This window comes from Pleurodeles waltl, chromosome 2_1 (genome assembly GCF_031143425.1).
Source record: "Pleurodeles waltl isolate 20211129_DDA chromosome 2_1, aPleWal1.hap1.20221129, whole genome shotgun sequence".
NCBI classification, from domain to species: Eukaryota; Metazoa; Chordata; class Amphibia; order Caudata; family Salamandridae; genus Pleurodeles; species Pleurodeles waltl.
This window is the reverse complement of record NC_090438.1, coordinates 740,674,210-740,694,206: the sequence shown is the minus strand read 5'-3', so window position 1 is coordinate 740,694,206 and position 19,997 is coordinate 740,674,210. Positions and strand designations below refer to the sequence as shown.

Here is a 19,997-nt window from a genome sequence, read left to right as displayed (position 1 = left end):
TGACTACTCAGGACTTCCTTGGGGTCAGGGGAGGCCTCACCCGTGCCAACTCTGGGCTCCCCCCCTACTGGGGCAGAAGGCCTTTGGCTCCCTGGAACTCTCTTTAAGAGTGGCCTACCCTTCCTTTTCTTCTTTCCTTTTCTTGGGGACCCCTGTCTCCTAACTGTAGGGACTGACTCCCCAGGACTTTGGGTTGGGGGGGCGCCCTGGGCGACCACCCCATGTGGGACCAGACTCACCTCTGGGAGGTCATTGCCCAGGATATAATCTAGGGGGAGGTCAGCACTGACTACCACCCTAAACCAGTCAAGGATACCCTCCCTCTCTAGGGGCACTATGGCTACAGGTTTGGTGGTGACCTCCCCTGTGGCTATCCTGACTTTCCTTGTCTCTCCTGGGACATACATGTCTGGGGTCACTAACCGGTCACTCACTATAGTGTGACTGGCACAGGTGTCTCTCAGGCCAGTGGTAGGGATCCCATTCACCTGAATGGGGTTGAAGTGCCTACTTCCACCCTCAGGGATCACCAGTTTACCATCTGGTCCTGTCTCCCAGCTCAATGCTAGGAGGACTTCATCATCTGAGGAGTCCTCCTCCATGGCTACACTGGACAGACCAGTGCTAACCACCTTCTTTGGACAGGCTGCATCTCCTCTGAAGTGACCTGTCTGCTGACAGTCAAAGCAAGCCCTACTGTCCAAGAGCTTTTTTAACCCTGGGTCTAACTGTCTCTGCTGGTCAGAGTGGGATTTACTCTCCTCCTTCTTAGGGTTCTGGGGTACAGAGGGAGTCTCTGTGGTGGGCTTACCACCTCCCTCCTTAGGTTTTTGGGGACCTGTCCCCCCCTTCTTGGAGTCTCCCCCCTGGGACTTGACAACCACCCTGGTTCTCAACCACTCATCAGCTGCCTCCCCTAGCTCTCTAGGGTTGGTCTGCTTAGAGTCCACTAGATGCTGGCGTAACCTTTCTTGGGTACAATTGGTCAAGATGTGCTCTCTCATGATCAGATTGTATAACCCCTCATAAGTATCTACTTTGTTACCAATAATCCAGCCCTCTAGTGCCTTTAGTGAAATGTCCACAAAGTCAACCCAAGACTGGGTGCTTGTCTTTTGGGTGTCCCTAAACTTAAGCCTATACTGCTCTGGGGTTAGACCAAACTTTTTAGTCAAGCAACTCTTCATACTGGGGTATGAGTCTGCATCCTCCCCACTCATGGTTAGGAGCCTATCCCTCCCAGAGTTGGGAACTAACTCCCAAAGGAGTGAACCCCAGTACTGAGGCTTGACTTTCCTCATCTGGAGGGCCCTCTCAAAGGCCCCCAGCCACTTATCTATGTCATCCCCCTCTACATAGGCAGGAACCACCCCTTTGGGTAATCTGGGGGCAAAACCCCCACCCAGGGACACCTCAGTTTCTTTCTCGCTGCCTCCATCTTTTTTTTCTTTGCTTGCCCACTTTTTCTTTTCTAGGGCAAGCTTATCTGCTTCCAAAGCTATGTAGGCTAGCTGGGCTTCCAGCTCTCTTTCTCTGATGGATGGGTTCTCTCCTCCTGAAAGGACCCCCTTCCTACCACTAGCTTTGGGTCTGCCCCTAGTGACTGTATCCACTGAGGACCGTTCCTCCTCTTCCTCACTTAGGCTCGGACGCCTTCCCTCCCCTGAGTGGTTAGAGTTAGCATCTTCCCCTTTTTCTTCCTCCTCTGGAGCTTCCTCTGACTCTACCTCTTGGGCCTCAGCCCATGCTGTCAGGGATTTAATCAGGATTTGCTTCCTGAGATCAGTGGTTGCAGGCAACCCTCTCTCAATACACAACCCCCTAAGCTGGACTACTGTCAGTGTGGGTAGGCTAGCCAGATCAAGCTCCATGGTTCCCTTGTTTTGTGTCAACAAAAACTTTTTGCAAAAATTGGTAACAAGAATTTAGAAAAATTACAAAAATTCAATAATTGAAATTAATCCAAATTAAAAAAAATTAAAATTAAAAATTAAAAACAATTTTTGCACTAGGACAATTTAAAGGATTTTTAATTTGTTTTATCTAAAACTGTAACGTGATATTGAACACAAGTACAGGATCCCACCGCTGCCACCAATTATGTTGGAAAATGGGTTATTGGTAGGGCAGGTAGGTACCTACACCTAGCAACAAGCCACTAACCTCCACATAGGTACAGTTAGGTCTCAGTAAATTAATCCCAGCTCAACCCTTGGTAGCTTGGCAACGAGCGTCAAGGCTTAACTTAGGAGACAAAGTGTAAAGCATTCAAATATCACAAAACAGTAATTAAATAAAACACAGGAAACAGTTTAAAAATCCAAAACCAATTTATAAAAATAGTTTATATTTTTATCTTTAAAATGACACAAAAACAATTAAAATCGGTTCAGGGGAACCGGAGATATGAATTTTTAAAGAATTATTACTTTTCTAGCGCTTAGAAACAAAAAGCGCCAATCGGGTCATCTGGTTGCACCTCGACCGGGGCAAAGTCAAACTTTCAGGCCGACCGCGATGGAGCCCTGCTCGGCTACAGGTCGCGGGAGGCCTCGGTTAAAAAGTTACCTTCTGACTTAGTCTTTATTTTGAAGTTTTTCTTCACCGGGACGAACCTGCCAGTTGAATCCGACCTCCTGGAGCCCTTGTCCGGATACGCGATGTGGGTTTCCTCGGTGGAGACTTTTACCTTCGGACTTAGTCGTTTTTTCGAGATGAAAATCCTTCGACCGGGGTAAACCTGGATCTTGATCAGACGTCCATGGAGCCCTTCTCGGATACGATGGCTGGGAGGTCCCGGTCAACTTTTTACGTTCGGACTTAGTCTCTTTTTTGGATGTTTTTCTTTACCGGGACGAACCACGAAGTCAGGCCGGGTCGCGGTTGAGGCAAGCCGGCTACAATTTCCGCGGCGGGTCGGTCCCTCTTTGGAGCTTTTTTAAAAAAATTCTCAAATCTTTTCCAACCTTCTGGGGCTTCATCCAGATGTTCTTTTAAGGTTCTTTTGGGGTCCACAGCTCACCCCAAGGGTCCAGAAGTTCTGTGATGGTCCTTGGGGGGTGCGGACTTCAACTCCCAGAATGCACCTGGCGCAAACTCCTTTTTGGCCACTGGACAGTGGTCAGCTAGTCGCTTTCTTCAGGAGTTGGTGCAGGGGACTCTGGTTTTGCAATTTTTCACCTGTAGCAAACAGGGAGTCCCTCCTTGAACCAGTTGAAGCCAGGCAAAGTCCTTCTTGTGGTGAAGCCCAAGTGTGCAGCTGGTGCAGTCCTTCTGAGTGCAGGGTCCAGGTGCAGGCCAGGGGTCCAGCAGGGCAGTCCTTCTTCTTTAGTTCCTTTCTTGTTGAATTCTGGAGGGGATCTGAGGTGTGGGTGCAGGTCTGCCAGTTTTATCCTTGCTCCTGGGTGAAAAGCAGGGCGGCCCTGGTTCTCCAATCAGGGACAGGGTCGTCCCCCTGTGATGACCACTTCCTGGGAAGTGTGGCAAAAATCCATCCCAGAAGGCAACAGTCTCTAAAAATCCAACATGGATGAATCTGATTTTTGGAGGTTACATCTGGCTGAGCCCACCCACTGGTGTGGCTAAAAATCATAAACACACCCCTCTCCTGCCCTCTCCTAATCTAATCAAGGGGGCACCTAATTGTCTGGGGTTGCAGGATGTGGGGGTGTTGTTGGGTGCTGCAAATGTCCTTCTCTGCCTTTGAAGACCAGTTTGGCAGCCCTCCCCCTTCCTGCCTCACCATCTGCTGAGGGGAGATTCTCTCCCCCAAGCACATTCCTTTGCGTGAAGCCTGGCCACTTCACACCTCATCAAGGCAGCCTGGCAGAAGCTGCTGCAGGCTGGCCAATCAGAGCACAGCAGCAAAAACAATGCAGAGCTGAAATTGGCAACTTTTTAGGTAAAGTCTAAACTTTTTACCTGGACAAGTTATATTAAATCCAACAACTGGAAGTTGTGGGATTTATTACAACAATCAATTTGATACCAAATTCTTGGTATGTAACATTTAAGGAGACTTTAAAATTTAAAATAAAGTCTGCCCATTCTAGCCTATGAAGGCCATTTACTTCAATGAGGGAAAAACGAATTTGGCTGTTATTACCTCACCAGGGCTTATAAATCTATTTTTATAAAGTCCCTGCTTATAGTTACATGGCACCCAGCCCTAGGAGCACATAGGGCACACCTTAGGGGTGACTTATATGTAAAAATAAGGTAGTTTAAGACTTTGGAAGTACCTTTAATTCCAAAGTCGAATTTGCATATAACTTTAATTTAAAAGCAGCCAGCAAGGCAGGCCTGCCTTTAAAATGACACTGGGCACCTCAGCAGTGCACCTAGGTGTGCACCACCTATGCTGTGGTCCCTAAACCTACATGCCCTACCATATACTAGGGACTTATAGGTAGGTTGACTTAGCCAATTATAATTAGCCTAATTTGCATATCCATTTTACACAGAGCACAGGCCCTGGGACTGGTTAGCAGTACCCAGGGCACCATCAGAGTCAGGAAAACACCAGCATAAAGTGGAAAATGGGGGCAAAAAGTTAGGGGGCCTCTGCAATCAGCCCTGTTTTCCCACAACACGCGATTCGTTTTATGGTGTTTAAACATTGTTGTCCATTGCGCGCTACTATTTCTTGACATTTACATGATGTTTTACAAATTGGCAAGACGCGCAACTCGTTTCATGAGGATTTAACTTTGTTGTTTATTGCGAGCTACCATTTCTTGACATTTACATGGTGGCTTAAGAATCAGCAAAAGAAGCGCAATTCGTTTCATTGTACTTTGATCTTGTTATTTATTGTGAGCTTTTATTTCTTGACATTTACATTGTGTTTTACGAATCGGCAAGACGCGCGATTCGATTAATGATGATTTGACTTTGATATTCATTGCGTGCTACCATTTCTTGGTATTTTACATGGTGACACTCAAATCGGCAAGACGCACGGTCCTAGTATACATTCTCAAAACAGGATTTTTATGACTGGTTTAAAATTTAGTCAGAATGTTTTTTATGATTCTCATGTAAAGGAAAGCACTTGAATAAGAAAGTTTTCATTTAATTCATCTTGATTCCCTTACAGCTATCCGGCCATCTTGAAACTTAGTCATTTTTAACTTAACTCTTAGATTGTTCATGTTTTCAGAGTGACTAGGCTTAGAATCATAGTCTAGTATTGATTTGAGGAGATATAATTTTCATATCGTGTGTTTTAACCTTTTTCTTACTACAGGTCTCCTTCCCAGCTGTTCCCTTCCTAATCCCCTCTTCCCCTCTTGAACTCTCTCAGTCTCTGTGATTTATTTATCAGAGTCTTGGAGCTGTTCAGTGGTGGACGTGTTGGGAACGTGCACAGACCCCGACAGTTGTGCACTGCAGGAAGGAGTGCCGGGGACCCAGGCTTGGCTGTGCACGAAGGAAATCCTGGAAGAGTGCACAGGAGCCGGACCAGCTGCAAACCACGCGGTACACAGCAATGCAGTCTAGCGTGGGGAGGCAAGGACTTACCTCCACCAAACTTGGACTGAAGAGTCACTGGACCGTGGGAGTCACTTGGACACAGTTGCTGTGTTCCAGGGACCATGCTCGTCAGGATGAGAGGGGACCCAGGGGACCAGTGTTGTAGTCTTTTGGTGCCTGGTTAGAAGGGGGAAGATTCCGTCGACCCACAGGAGATTTCTTCGGAGTTTCTGGTGCAGGGTGAAGGCAGGCTACCCCCAGAGTATGCACCACCAGGAAACAGTCGAGAAAGCCGGCAGGATTAGGCGCTACAATGTTGCTGGTAGTTGTTTTGCTACTTTGTTGTGGATTTGCAGGCGTCCTGAGCAGTCAGCGGTCGATCCTTCAGTAGAAGGTGAAGAGGGAGATGCAGAGGAACCCTGGTGAGCTCTTGCATTTATCTGAAGAATTCCCCAAAGCAGAGACCCTAAATAGCCAGAAAAGGAGGTTTGGCTACCAGGTTAGGAGGATTGGCTACCAAGAGAGGTAAGAGCCTATCAGAAGGAGCCTCTGACGTCACCTGCAGGCACTGGCCACTCAGAGCAGTCCAGTGTGCCCCCATCACCTCTGTTTCCATGATGTCAGAGGTCCGGGACACACTGGAGGAGCTCTGGGCACCTCCCCTGGGAGGTAGTGGTCAGGGGAGTGGTCACTCCCCTTTCCTTTGTCCAGTTTTGCGCCAGAGCAGGGCTGGGGGTTCCCTGAACCGGTGTAGACTGGCTTATGCAGAGATGGGCACCATCTGTGCCCATCAAAGCATTTCCAGAGGCTGGGTGAGGCTACTCCTCCCCAGCCCTTAACACCTATTTCCAAAGGGAGAGGGTGTAACACCCTCTCTCAGAGGAAATCCTTTGTTCTGCCTTCCTGGGCCAGGGCTGCCTGGACCCCAGGACGGCAGAAACCTGTCTGAGGGGTTGGCAGCAGCAGCAGTGGAGACCCTGGAAAGGCAGTACCCGGGTACTGTGCTAGAGACCCAGGGGATCATAGAAATGTTGAGATATGGGAATACATGCATGTGTTATCTCCTTATGTATGCTACTACTACAGCAAGGCATTTTGTAAATACTCGGGGGCTCTTATCCCGAAGGGTAATACCTTGAATTGGTAATGTTTTCCGTGTATAACAAACCTGAGGTATTTTCTGTGAGCTGGATGGATGGGTATGTGAAAATACGCATCTTTTAAATCCAGTGTTGACATGTATTCTCCCTGTTTCAGTAATGGGACTACATCTTGTAGTGTCACCATGTGAAACTGTTCTGATTGAATGTATAGGTTGAGAGTCCTGAGATCTAATATTGGCCTTAGCGTTTTGTCCCTTTTTGGGAATGAGGAAGTACAGGGAATAGACCCCTGTTCTTTTTTGTTGAGGAGGTACTAGTTCTATGGCTTGTTTTGTTAATGGTGCCTGCACCTCTGTTTGTAACATTGCTAGATGTTGCGACGATAGTGTGTGTGCTTTTGGGGGAATATCTGGAGGAAAATGTGTGAATTCTATGCAGTAACTATGTTGGATAATTGATAGCACCCATGTGTCTGTTGTGATGTGTAACCATTGATTGTGGAACATTTTCAGTCTTCCTCCCACAGGGGATGTGTGTTGGAGGAAGGTGATGACAAAGTCACTGCTTGTTGTTAGTGGCTTGCTTTGTTGATTGGAACTTTCCCCTGGATTTGGGAAATTGCCCACTGAAGGACCCTCAAAACCCCCGTCTTTGATACTATGATTGGTATGAGGGCTTTGTTTGTGAGGTGGATGTTTCTGATGGCTGTGGCATGAAACCCCCTCTATACTGCGGCTTCCTAAATGTCCCTCTGTATTGGGATGAGTAAAGTGCGCCCATCGCTTTGGCTGTGTCAGTATCCTTTTTAATTTTTTCTATAGCTGTGTCCACCTGTGTGCCGAATAACTGTTGTTGGTTGAATGGCATGTTGACGACCGCCTGTTGAATCCCAGGTTTACAACCTGATGATCTGAGCCATGCATGGCGTCTAATGGTAACTGCTGTATTTATTGTTCTTGCGGCTGTATCAGCTGAATCTAACGCAGACCGTATCTGGTTATTCGTTATTGCTTGTTCCTCCTCTACTACCTGCTCAGCTCTTTTTTGGCATTCTTTGGGAAGATGTTGAATAATGTCCTTCATCTCATCCCAATGAGCCCTATCATTTCTTGCGAGGAGGGCCTGTGAGTTCGCTATGCGCCACTGATTGGCTGCTTGTGACGCTACCCTCTTTCCTGCCGCATCAAACTTTTTACTTTCTATATCTGGAGGGGGTGCATCTCCAGAGGACTGCGAGTTGGCCCTTTTCCTCCCCGCGCTGACCACTTCCGAATCTGGGGGCCGCTGTTGCGTGATAAGTACAGGGTCAGAAGGTGGTGGTTTATACTTCTTTTCTACCCTTGGGGTTATGGCCCTTCCCTTAACTGGCTCCTGAAAAATCTGTTGGGCATGTTTGAGCATACCTGGGAGCATGGGTAGACTTTGGTATGTTGTGTGTGTTGAGGACAATGTATTAAAAAGAAAGTCGTCCTCTAGTGGTTCGGTGTGCATGCTTACATTGTGGAAAGCTGCAGTCCAAGCCAAAACCTGTGTGTAGGAGGTGCTATCTTCAGGTGGAGAGGGTTTAGACGGATAGCACTCTGGGCTGTTGTCTGACACAGGGTCATCATAAAGATCCCACGGGTCTGAGTCCTGATGTGACTGCACAGTGTGTGTGGGTGACCGTGCAGTAGGTGTAGCAGGTGGAGAAACAGTTCTTTGAGGAGAATGAGGAGGAATATGTGCTGGGGAAAACTGGCGTGGCGGAGATTGCTCTCTTGTCACTTTAGCCTTTGGATGATCAGTGTCCAAACGTCCTTGGAAAGCCAGCTTTCTTTTACGTTTGAGGGGAGGTACCGTGAGGATCTTGCCAGTATCTTTGTGGATCTGTATCCCGCCTGTCTGTATCTTCAAATTCCTCCATTTGTTGAAGTTCTTCATCAAATCTATGGCTTTCTTTAAGCTGTTTAGAAAGTCCATGTTCCTCAGTATATGAATGTTTTTTCGGCTCCAAAGCCGTTTTTTTTCTCAGTACCGAAATGCCCAGGGTGATAGTAGGTCTTGGTTCGGAAAGACACTTTCAAGATCTTGACTCGACCGATCGGTGTCGAATTTTTTCAGAGACTATGTCTCGACTTGAGTCCGAATACTTTGATGCGGTGTGGCCTTTTTCGGTGCCAAAGGTGTTGCTTGGTCACCGCTTGATTTTTTCTGGGTGGAGCCATGGCCTCCCGGCAGTGGCGTCCCCGTGGCCTTATGTTTGGTCTTGGTCTGTGTCGGGGCAGGCATACTCACGTGCTGGCCTGCTGTCGGTGGTCGGTCGACGTCGGATTCGTCCGAATCAGATCCTTGAACGGAGATGGCAGTGTGGATCATCTTCCGTGTTGAGGTGTTCTGTGCTATTGGAGGCCATTTGTAGCCTTCTCGCCCTTCGATCACTCAAGGTCTTCTTGGAACGGAAGGACCTGCAGGCCTCACAAGTATCCTCTCGGTGCCCTGCACTCCCTCCAAAGACCCACTGCGGAAGGGGGGGTTAGCCGCCCCAGATCTAGAGTTATATTATTGGGCTGGGCAACTACAACTCAAATCAAATGGCAAACAGAACTAGATATCGTTCTTGAAGAAACTCAATGGGCACAGATCACGTCCCATATTTACTCAGTGTCCAGGAACGCAAGATTCAAGCTAATAAATCTATATATCTATCATAGGGCCTATCTAACCCCGAAAATTATTTAAAAAATCTACAACACCAATGACATAGGCTGCCCCAGGTGTGCCGAACCGGCAGCAGGGCTATGACACATGCTATGGAGCTGTCCTCAAATTAGTTCCTACTGGGCAGAAATATCCCGAAAACTCTACTCCTGTACCAACAGAGTTTTGAACTTCTCCCCAGTGGTGGCTCTGCTGGGGGACTTTCCACGACCCTCTGCTCTCAAAACCTCCAACAGATTTATTGACCTAGCCTTGGTCCTCGCCAGAAGAGAAATCACCGCACACTCGAAGTCCCCCACGGGCCCTCAGGTAACCAGATGGCAAAACGCCTTTGAAAAGTCGGCGGAAATAGAAAGTGATATACTACTATAGGAGGCACTACAGGGACGGAGACCCAGAGACAATGCCTTGCATTGGGACGAAACACTGGAAAGCCTTAAGACTTCCGATATCCCTGCCCCTGAAGTTGATACAACTACCTCAGACTCTGAATCCGATCTGGCCTCAGCATTCGGAACATAAATCTTTGTGTACAAGAGACATAATTTTTTCTTTTGTTTAGCTTAAGCGAGAACTAACAGCCTAAAATAAGATGGCGTTAATACAAATGCATGAAAGGGGGGAGCTGTAGAATTTGTTGGGGTACTCAATATAACAATGTCACTGACAAGTTAAAAAGTAATAAAATATATTTAAAAAAAAAAAAAAAAAGTATCCTCTCGGTGATCTGGTGACAAACACAGATTACAGACCTGATGTTGATCTGTGTAGGGATACTTTGCGTGGCACCGAGGGCAGAATCGGAACGGGGTCTGGTCCATGAGGCTTCGATGCTTCTTACGGTCGGGCCAACCAGGCCCAGGTTGGGCAACCGAAGGTGTGTGTCCGCCGGTACCGAAGATTTTGGTGATTTTAGAAGTTTTCCAAATCGAACAGCCGGAGTGAAGAGGAACACGTCCGAACCCGATGGCGAAAAGAAAACAAACAATCTAAGATGGAGTTGATGCCCATGCGCAATGGAGCCGAAAAGGAGGAGCCACTCAGTCCCGTGACTCGAAAATACTTTTTCGAAGAAAAACAACTTGTAACACTCCGAGCCCAACACTAGATGGCAGGAACTGTGCATAGCATGTGTATCTGCAGCTACACATGCCACCGAACATATATATAAATATATATATAAAATATATATATATATATATATATATATCTACGGTGTTAATCAAATCTGTTCACGAATATAAGCCACCACAATCTGATTTTAGTGCATTTTGTGACTGAAGTGAATTTAAACGTTCATTTTGCTCCTATGTGTGTATAAATTTCAACAAATAAGTATGATACGCTTCAGCATGTTTCCAAATTACAAGGAAACATGTCAGAGGCATGTAGAGTCTGCAGAAAAAGAAACGTGAAGTAACGATTAGGCAAACAGCACACTTCTTTATTGTAAGCAAACATAGATACCGAAGCAATATTTACAAGACTGGTCATTCGACCTAATTTTTTTTAATTTAGCAACAGACACCAATGTATCTGAAAAAGCTTGTGGAACCTGATAGAGCATGCCTTACTATGCTTTTTCGGAGTTGGCTTGATGTATTTCAAAGGGTAAGACGAAGTTTCATAGGAGCAAGGCCAGAATGGTATCTGTAGTATCTTACTTACATCGCACTGAAAGAAATCACATAGGGATTATCCCTGGAGCATATCGGTCTGAAGAATATTAGTAACCAAGTTAGAAAGGTGTCTTTATCCTGTGGAGCAATGGTGTACAGCAATGATTCATGAAGGCCACAGTCATGCCAGATGTTCAGAATAACTATGTAAACAATTTCTATTCATATTTACCGTATGTAAAGGCATTCATTGTGGATCTCCTGAAACTACAGCGCGAATACGTTGCTTGTGGAGCAAAGATGCTAAGACATATGACACACATCTACTTTTATATGATATGGTTACACAAATGCTTGCCTCAGAGGGCCAGTCTGGCAGATAAGATGCCACCGTTGACTGTAAAAAAACATAGAAGGAAAGGTAAAATTATCCCAAGGCGTAACGCTTTTAGGAGGTGGATTGCAAACAAGCTTCCGGTCACAGACATGTCAAGGAGGGCAGTCATCATTCGTGCCCACGGCCATCAGAAGCCAATAGTCCTGATTATTAAAAATGACAAAAGTGTACAAATTCTCTCCTCCCTTAAAAAAACCGTGTTCATTTTCTCTCCAGGATACCGGACTATCAGCAAAGCCATGCACAGTCAAGGTCAGCCACTGAGACAACTTTGGTTCTTCAAAATAGAGGCTGTAATATAAGGAAAAACACAATTACTAATAAAGCAATGGAGGCTTTCTGGACAAAGAAAACACAGAGAATGTTCATTTTTAAGGGTTAGAAACAAAGTAATTTCTCAAAATCTGTAGCTTAATCAGACCACGTGATTGAGTACAGCTGTTTAAGGGGATCAGGGATTGACAAAGTCAGATGATCTAAAGACATTTCTTCACAACATAAACTTTCGTAATTTTGGGCCCAGATATAGACTTGGCTCGCCCGCTGTCCCGTTCAATGTGACGCCAGGATATTTACTCAGTCCCATCTCTCTATTCAACTCATTATGTGTACAGAGAGCTTAACTGATAGGCGAATTGCGATGAGGAAGGAAGGACTACCAGCACAAGAGTAGCTACAGGTAGCAACTTCTACTTAATGTGACCATGTGTTGCTGATTAGTGCTGAAGACGTAACTAAACACAACAATCCAACTTACATTTTACAAGATGCTTTATATCATGAAAAAAGTTTAATCATAAGGATTAAACTATTCTAGGCTCAAAAGTCAGGAAAACTCCCAGCAAACCCCTTGGAGACTCCCAGTCTGTGAGGATTTAACTCTGAGCGAGCATGGACTGCCAGAAACACACTGAAACCTACCCGAAAAGTGGTGATGAACACCAAGAGAATCTCAGTGCTCACTGCTGCATAAGCGACGGTGCCCACACCCTCCGAGCTTGGGCCATAAACTTAAGCTTCAACATGGAATGCTCTCTATTAACATCAGGGAAGGGGTGGGGTAGACTGAGCCTGTTTGTAGGTGGTACATGTCGCTGTTGTGCTACAGACTTGATGGGAACAGATGCAGGGTGCCCCTAGGGTGAAAAAGATTGCGCACCTTGGGAGTTGTCAACCAGGGGACATCTACTTCACCCCTGGTGTAACTGTGCAGTTGCCTAATACAACCCTAGATACAGGATTTTCAACATCTACTGGTTTAAGTACTATAGACAGATGCTAAATGGGAGAAAGAGCCAAGGATTCGCCAAACTAGCACCAGGTAATTTGCAAACTGCAACAAATAACCTTGTGCACCCTTAACATGGCATAGAAACAAGCAATAACAATGGGCCTTTACAATAAAGCTATAGTCGAAATTATCAACATCTGTCATGATTACTGGTCATGGAAACGCATCCTAGTTATAATCTTGTTTTTAGCTAACCACAGTGCAAACATCCTCATACTCTTGAAGCCTCAAAAAAAAAAAGTATCATTAACAACCTACATGGAGTTTTAAAAAACACCCTGGACAGAAATCAAAGTTGGATAGTTTTTCTCAACGTAAAAAGAATGCAAACATGGGTGATGGATGTGATTAATTACAAGTCCAGAACCTGAAAGCCCAAAAGCATCCACGGCCAACAATCAATCAATCAATCAATCAGTAGGTTTGTAGAGCGCTTCTTGTCACCTGTGAGGGTATCCAGGTGCTGGCATGGTCCAGTTGATTAGCTGAATAGCCAGGTCTTCAGGGACTTTTGGAACTCTGGAAGAGATGGGGTGGTCCGCAGATGAAAGGGTAGCTCATTCCATGTCTTCGTTGCTAGGTAGCAGAAAGAGTGACCTCTGCATCTGCTACACTGGATGCGGGGGTGAGAGTTAGAGAAAGGGAAGCTGCGGTGTCTGGTGGGCTCATGGAAGTTCAGGTTGAGGTTCAAGTAAGCAGGTCCACAGTTGTGTAGGGCCTTGTATGCGTGGGTCAGGAGCTTGAACTGGCATCTTTTCTGTGCATGAGCCAGTTGAGTTCACGGAGGTAGGGGGTTATGTGGGTTCATCTAGGGAGATCCAGGACAAATCTGGCTGAAGGGTTCTGTAGTGGGAGAAGTGAGCTGCGATCCCTGCATAGAGAGCGTTGCTGTAGCTCAGTCAGCTGGAGATGAGGGACTGGGTGATGGTGTGTTTTGAGCTTTGCAGTAGCCATATGAATATATTATGAAGCATGAGAAGGATGAAGAAACAGAAGGAGGAGATGGAGTTGACCAGAGTCGTCATGGTTAGCTTGTTGCCCAGAGTGATGCCTAGCTTCCTAGCGTGGTCATTGGAGGGGAGAAGTAGGTCAGACTTCTGAGGGCCACCATTATGCAACCTATAGGGAGCTTTTGTTCCCAAAGATCAGTACCTCTGTACTGTCTGTGCTGAGCTCCAGGCAGTTGTCCTTTATCCAGGTGGCAACGTCTGTCATGCAGTTGTGGAGGTTCGTCTTGGTGGTTTCTTCGGAGAGGAAAAGGATGGGTTGTGTCATTGGCGTAGGCTACGATGTTGAGTCTGTTGGTTTTGATTATGTGTCAATAAGTGATGAAGAAGGTGGGACTGAGCAAGGATCCTTAAGGTATTCCACAGATGACTTCTGTGGGTTTGGAGGTGAAGGTGGACATTTTGTGTTCTTCCAGTGAGGAAAGAAGTGATACATCTGAGAGCTGCTCCTTGAATGCCTATCAGTCTTGTGTTGAGTGTATGGTTGGAGACCATATTGAAGGCTGCCGAGAGGTCCAGAAAGATCAGAGTGGCAGTCTCTTCTCAGACTAGTAGGGCTCTGATGTCGTCAGTAACTACGATGAGGGCTGTCTCCGTGGTGTGGTTGCTGCGGAATCCGGATTGGAAGGAGTCGAGTAGGAGGTTCCATTCCAGGCGTGAGGAAAGTTGTTGGTTGATGGCTTTTTCTTAGACTTTGGCTGGGAACGGGACCAGGGAAATCAGTCAGTAGTTAAGTTTTCTGGGGTCTGCTGGTGGTTTCTTTAGTGCATGAAGCTAAAACCTTTTTAACTCGATTCTCTCAAATATTTTGGCTGAGAAGGGGACCGGGGAGATCAGTCAGTAGATAGTAGTAGTTGAGCTTGCTGGGGTCTGCCGGTGGTTTCTTTTCTAGGGAGTTGACCTGCATGTTTCCAATCCTCTGGGAAGGGGGCCGTGGCTATTGAGATGTTCAACAAAGTGGTGAGTACGTGGCTGATTCTGGCTTTGCCGAGGTTGAAGATGTGGTGAATGCAACGGTCGTTGGGACCCTCACGTGGACCAAGTTCATGATGGAGGCGGTGTTCTGTGGGGCCAGCTGGCTCTATTTGGTTAATCGGGTGTCTGTGGTGGTAGCGGGGTTGTTGTGTTGCTTGAATAAGTCGGTGGCCTTGGGCTGGGGTTTGAGGTTTCTGTAGATGTTGGCAATCTTGTTTTAGAAGAAGCTTACTACAGAGTCTCTCTGAGGGGGCAATATTGTTTGTTGAAGCTGAGGGGTTTGAGAATTCTTTGACAATGTTGAAGAGTTCTTTGCTGTTAATGGAGCTTGATTCGATGCATGAGGATAAGTCCCTTTTTGACTCCATTCTCTCAAATGTCTGTGGTAGAGGTTGATGGCTGTCTTCAAGGCGGTCTTGTCAGTCATGTACGTGCTGGGGTACCATCTCCTTACCAGTCGTTTACAGTGTTGTTGAGTGGTTGTGAACTCTTCAGAGTACCAGCTAGCCTGCTTGGTAGACCTTTTGTGGGTGTTATTGCCGATAGGAATGACACTGTTGGCGTAGCTGGTGATCCAACTGTTGAAGTTTGACGTTCTGGCCTAGGTTGTTGGATGACATGGGTTAGTGAAGCTGAGGGCATTAATCCATGTGTCCTTTGAGCGCTGGACAGACTGGGGGTGGAGGTCTTTGAGCTGGTGATGCTGAAGTGGATGATGGAGGTTTTTGCTGGCTGTTTGGAGTCAACATTTCAGGTGTTCCAGGGCTGGGGTGATGTAGTCATTTGTGGATGTGCATTGGTTGATTCCTTGTGTACAATGATGATTCCTGTGCCAAGTTTGTTCATGCAGTTGCAGTGGGTGATCTTGCATCCTTCGGGTATAGTGGTGATGATGTCGGGTGCAGAAGCGGGGTTTAGCCAGGTCTCAGTGAGGAAAAGTCCATCGGGGTGAGGGTGGAGATAAGGTCTCAAATGTAGATGGTGTGTTTGCATAGTAAATGTGTGTTGAGAAGGGCACATGAGAGTTGGTATTTTTATTCAGGTGGTGTCTGTGGTGTGTTCGGGGTGCAGCAGGTCAGTGGGCTGGTGTGTATGCTGTGGCAGGTGAAGTGGCAGTGGGTGCAGGTGAAAGGTCCAAACGTGGAATGTGGGTAGTTGTGGTGGCAGTTTCTGTTGCAGTGTTTAGGGTATGGTGCTCAGCAGTGTTGTATCTGCAGGTGAAGGGAGGGCCAGGGGTTGCGGTGCTGGGTGTGGTCAAGGTACAGACGGGCTTGCCTTTGGCATTCCTTTGGCGCAAACATGCTAAGGCCTGCATTATGTAGGTCCTGTGGGTGGGCAGGACTTCTGTTGGTGACAACAACGGTGAGCAGGAAAACCAGAGTGGGAAAACACAGGCAGTGGTGGTGTCACTTGGTCAGTCATCGGCAACTGCATCAGGCTGGAACAAGCAAGAACTGGAGGCTACAAGCAAGTGGCAGACTAGGTACCCAGGTGCCTACTAGTGCAGTCGCACTGCGGCCTGCATTAGTACGTCCTGGAGTGGGCAGGGTTTCTGTTGATGGGAAGAACTGTGAGCGGGAAAACCAGGGCAGTGGTGGTGTCACTTGGTCAAATGGAGGTAAATGGATCAGGCTGGAACAAGCAGGAACTAGAAGCCACAGGCAAGTGGCAGGCTAAGTGCCCTGGTATCTACCTGGGCACCTAGCCTGCCAGAAAGCAATAATGATTTCGGACCATCAATTCACATAGGGATGGAGCATGGGATTAAAGCTAGGTTTGATGGCCAAGACTTACAGATGGGTTACTGAAATAGATGTGATTGTTTCAGAAAAAAAGGACAACAATTGAAGTCAGACAGATGCTCTGGATGATACAGTCAACACATTACTTGGACCCAGAGAGACAAATACGGAAGAATGCATTGAAAGCTAGCAGAAACAAGTCTCCAACTCTGACAACTTATTGCTTCTGTTCACAGTTGAAAGGACACAGGCAGGAAACCACAACTTAAATCGTCAAGGTTGCATGCGGATTCCAGATGAGGCGGCCTTTGGCTTCCTGACATGGGGCTTTACTGTTTGGCTCAACATTTATTGCAGCTGGCTTATCTGTTGGCTCCTATTGCTGATCAGCCACATTGGGTGGAATGGGAGTGGAATATTGCTAAGACTCCTGTGGGTTTAGGTATCTTGTACAATACTCATGTCTTAGCAGCCCTGCTTTGTCCTCTGAGCATAAGGGCTATGTGGGCCGCTTGGAGAGATCGCCCCATCCCTTGAGAGTGGATAGCACAGTTCATAAGGAAGCGCCACTTTGGAACAATGAGGGAATTACTGTAGATCGACAGCCAGTCAGATGGGCTCTGTGGGAAGAACGGGGAACTAATCACACATCTGAAAGTAATGGCAAGTGCGGCATTATTTGAGAGGTAATCTAGGGTGAGATCCCATTCATCTCTCACCTTCGCCAATTGTGGACTACCTTAGCTTGTGGGGCTCTTTCAGGGTAGGTGTGTCTAATATGTAACAAATTATTATTGACAATTTATACTCACGTAATACTTGTTTTGCGGCTAAATCCTACTGACAGGAGTGGTATACTCAGAAGGCAACTGGAAGGAAATCTTAGAGTACCAAGGTTGCTCTCTCAGAGAAGTGCGCTCAAAGTTTGCTTATCTTAAAAATTCTACATAATTGGTACTGGTGTCCTTACAAATTGTATAAAGCTCATCTACTTCCCAATGCAGATTTGTGGAGGTGTTCTAGCATAGCATGTCATCTGTATGACTTACTTTAGTCATGTCCTGCATTAGATACACTAAGTGCAACTATTTTTATCCCTTTTGAGGAGTCAAACAAAATGGTTCTATTACATGACTGTTGATTTGGATAATACGACTTCCCATTAATGTAGAAAGATATGGATGGTCCTTATGTTGGCCAAGATCTGTATTTTGAGACACTGGCGTACGGCACAGGTGCCCACACATCAAGAACGGTGAGCTGAGCTTCATATGCTGGCTATGTATAAATGATGAATTTAAAAGGTTCAGGTTGAAATCCAAGTTTCTGATGAGGTTTGGGATCCTTTTTTGAATCTTTGTGATAATTGACTATTTTCCTTTGGCATGGGACTACTTCTTTTATCCATTTAATTGAGATAGAGTTTGGAGTGCTTTCATTTTAGGATTACAGTCTGGTATGACTCATTTGGGGCTTTATATGTTTCTCTGGTGGGAGTATGTTTTACATGGGGGTGTTACCTTGGGTATTGCTTAAACTCTGCTGGCTAAGGATGAGGGTTCACCTGTTTCTTATTGCAGTTTATTCTTCTTTTCTATTCCTCTCTAGCCTTTCCTATGATCTGATTATTACTTATTGGGATCATATTTAGTCTAGTTCTTTTGTTATAGTGAGGTACTTTGTAGGGTACTTCGTACTTTATTATAATTTTTTGCTGTATTATGAAAATCAGAATAAAGAAATGTATAAAAAATGAAAGAAGATAGAGCTTCAAGTAGTAAACCACTTGCAGGGATTCAGACAGCGCTGATTGCAAGGGTTCTGACCTATAGAGTTATAGATGCCATCCTAAAAATATTGAGGAAGATGACGTGCCTGATACAATATGAGGGCAATGAACTATACAGTTTTCTGGATTACATGAAAATGTTCCAAAGATAAGGACTCTTATGAGGAGGTTAAATCGAAAATCAGACACACAATTGAAATACATGTTTTTGTTGCCTGTTGAGATAAAGGTTCTTTATGCCAGCGGCAATGATTTCATTGAGATATGGGAAAGAGACACGTTTATAGTAGAAACCAAAGAAAACCCACTGTTGGGCCTGGCCCTTTTTGTAGGGTCATCCCCAAACTTTTTATCGTTCTCCTCCACATTTTTGCTGAATTTGATTTGGTTGACTTTAGAACTCTGAGCACTTTACCACTGCTAACCACTTCTTAGGGGCATGTGCTCTCACCTGAAAACATGGTAATACTGACTTATACTCAACTGGCATATTTAATTTACTTATAAGTCCCCAGCAAAGTGCACTATATATGCCCAGGGCCTGTACATTAAATGCTACTAGTGGTCCTGCAGCACTGAGTGTGCCACCCAGTGCTTAATTTGTGCTTATTGTTTCAGGAGATGAGCAACGGCACTTATTTTTGAGGGCCAGCGCTTATTGTTCTGCCTCAAGCATTTACTGCAAGCAAAAGACACATATGGGAAAGACGGAGGAAGAGAAAAATGAAAAAGCATCACAAAGGTAGAGAGTAGAAAGCTGCCAGAGTGAGCTGAAGGGGCTGGGAGTGGCTGTAAATGTATTTAAGAGTCCTGAGGATTATACTGTGCTCGCACATTTAATTGCAAATTTTTATTAACAAATTAAGCACTGGTGCCACCCACTCAAGTAGCCCTTCAAGCATGTTTCAGACTTGCCACTGCAGATGATGTGTGTGCAGTTTAGGCTGCCAGTTTGGCCTAGTAAAATAAACATTTTGCCAAACCAAACCTTCCTTTTAAATACATATGTCACCCATAGCGTAGGCCCCGGATTGCCCAGAGAGCAGGGTGCAATGTATTTAAAAGTAGAACATGTACTTTTGAGGTTTACATGTCGTGGTAGAAAAAAAAGCCTCTTAGATTCGTTTTTTCACTATGGCAAAGCCAATATCTTCCACAAGATAATACAATACTGCAGTTACCTTATTTCATTTTATAAAACCAATGTTCAACTGAGAAGAGATAACTCCTTCAAGTCTGGTGTCTCTTATCATAATTTTAAATCTTTACTTATGGTGAAGTCAGACTTTAAATTGCAATTTTGAAAATGCCACGTTTAGAAAGTTGCCCTTTTTATGACTAAGCAATTTCGTGCCTGCACTCTGTCTCTGGCCACATGACTGGATGTAGTCAGTAGTTGGGCTTGTGTAGTCCTCCTAGAGAGCCAACAGCCCTGTATTGTCACTTTTACCAGTTTGAAGCCATGGCAGGAAAGGCAAGGAATTCCTTGCACTTCAAAGCTACTGTCTAGAAGTTGATCATGTCTCAGAAATGACTGTGGATCATCATCATCATCAACAAATAGCTTTATTCGGTTACTTTCAACCCTAAAAGCAAAACAACCAACAATTGAATGAAAAAGGAAATATAAATTAAGTTAAAAAGGATAAGAATAAGATAAAAACATGTATTTCAACCTTAAAACACATAAAATTATTTTCCTTAGAAAAAGCACCTAACCCCCTAATACCTAACATTTAAATAAACATAGGGTTTTATTTCAGTCTATGTGTATAGTTAAAATTTTAGCAACTAAAACACTTTTTTTTTTTTTTTAATTTGGTCCTCATCATCATTATTTCCCCAGAAATTTAGTACGTATATGCCAAGCAGCTACAATATACTTACTAACCGCACAAGATA

The 19,997-nt window shown here is 45.4% G+C and overlaps 1 protein-coding gene across 2 annotated transcripts in view; it reads right to left on the bottom strand.

The window, feature by feature from the left end:
- Positions 1-10,698: 10,698 nt before the first annotated feature.
- The window catches only part of RPP40 (ribonuclease P/MRP subunit p40), a 384,234-nt gene continuing 374,935 nt past the window's right edge, over positions 10,699-19,997 (bottom strand). For both annotated transcript variants that reach the window (XM_069217495.1, XM_069217502.1), the window contains exon 8: positions 10,699-11,582. In XM_069217495.1, the coding sequence (XP_069073596.1) occupies positions 11,384-11,582 (199 nt within the window). In that variant the 3' untranslated portion in view covers positions 10,699-11,383. The remainder of the gene's footprint in view (positions 11,583-19,997) is intronic.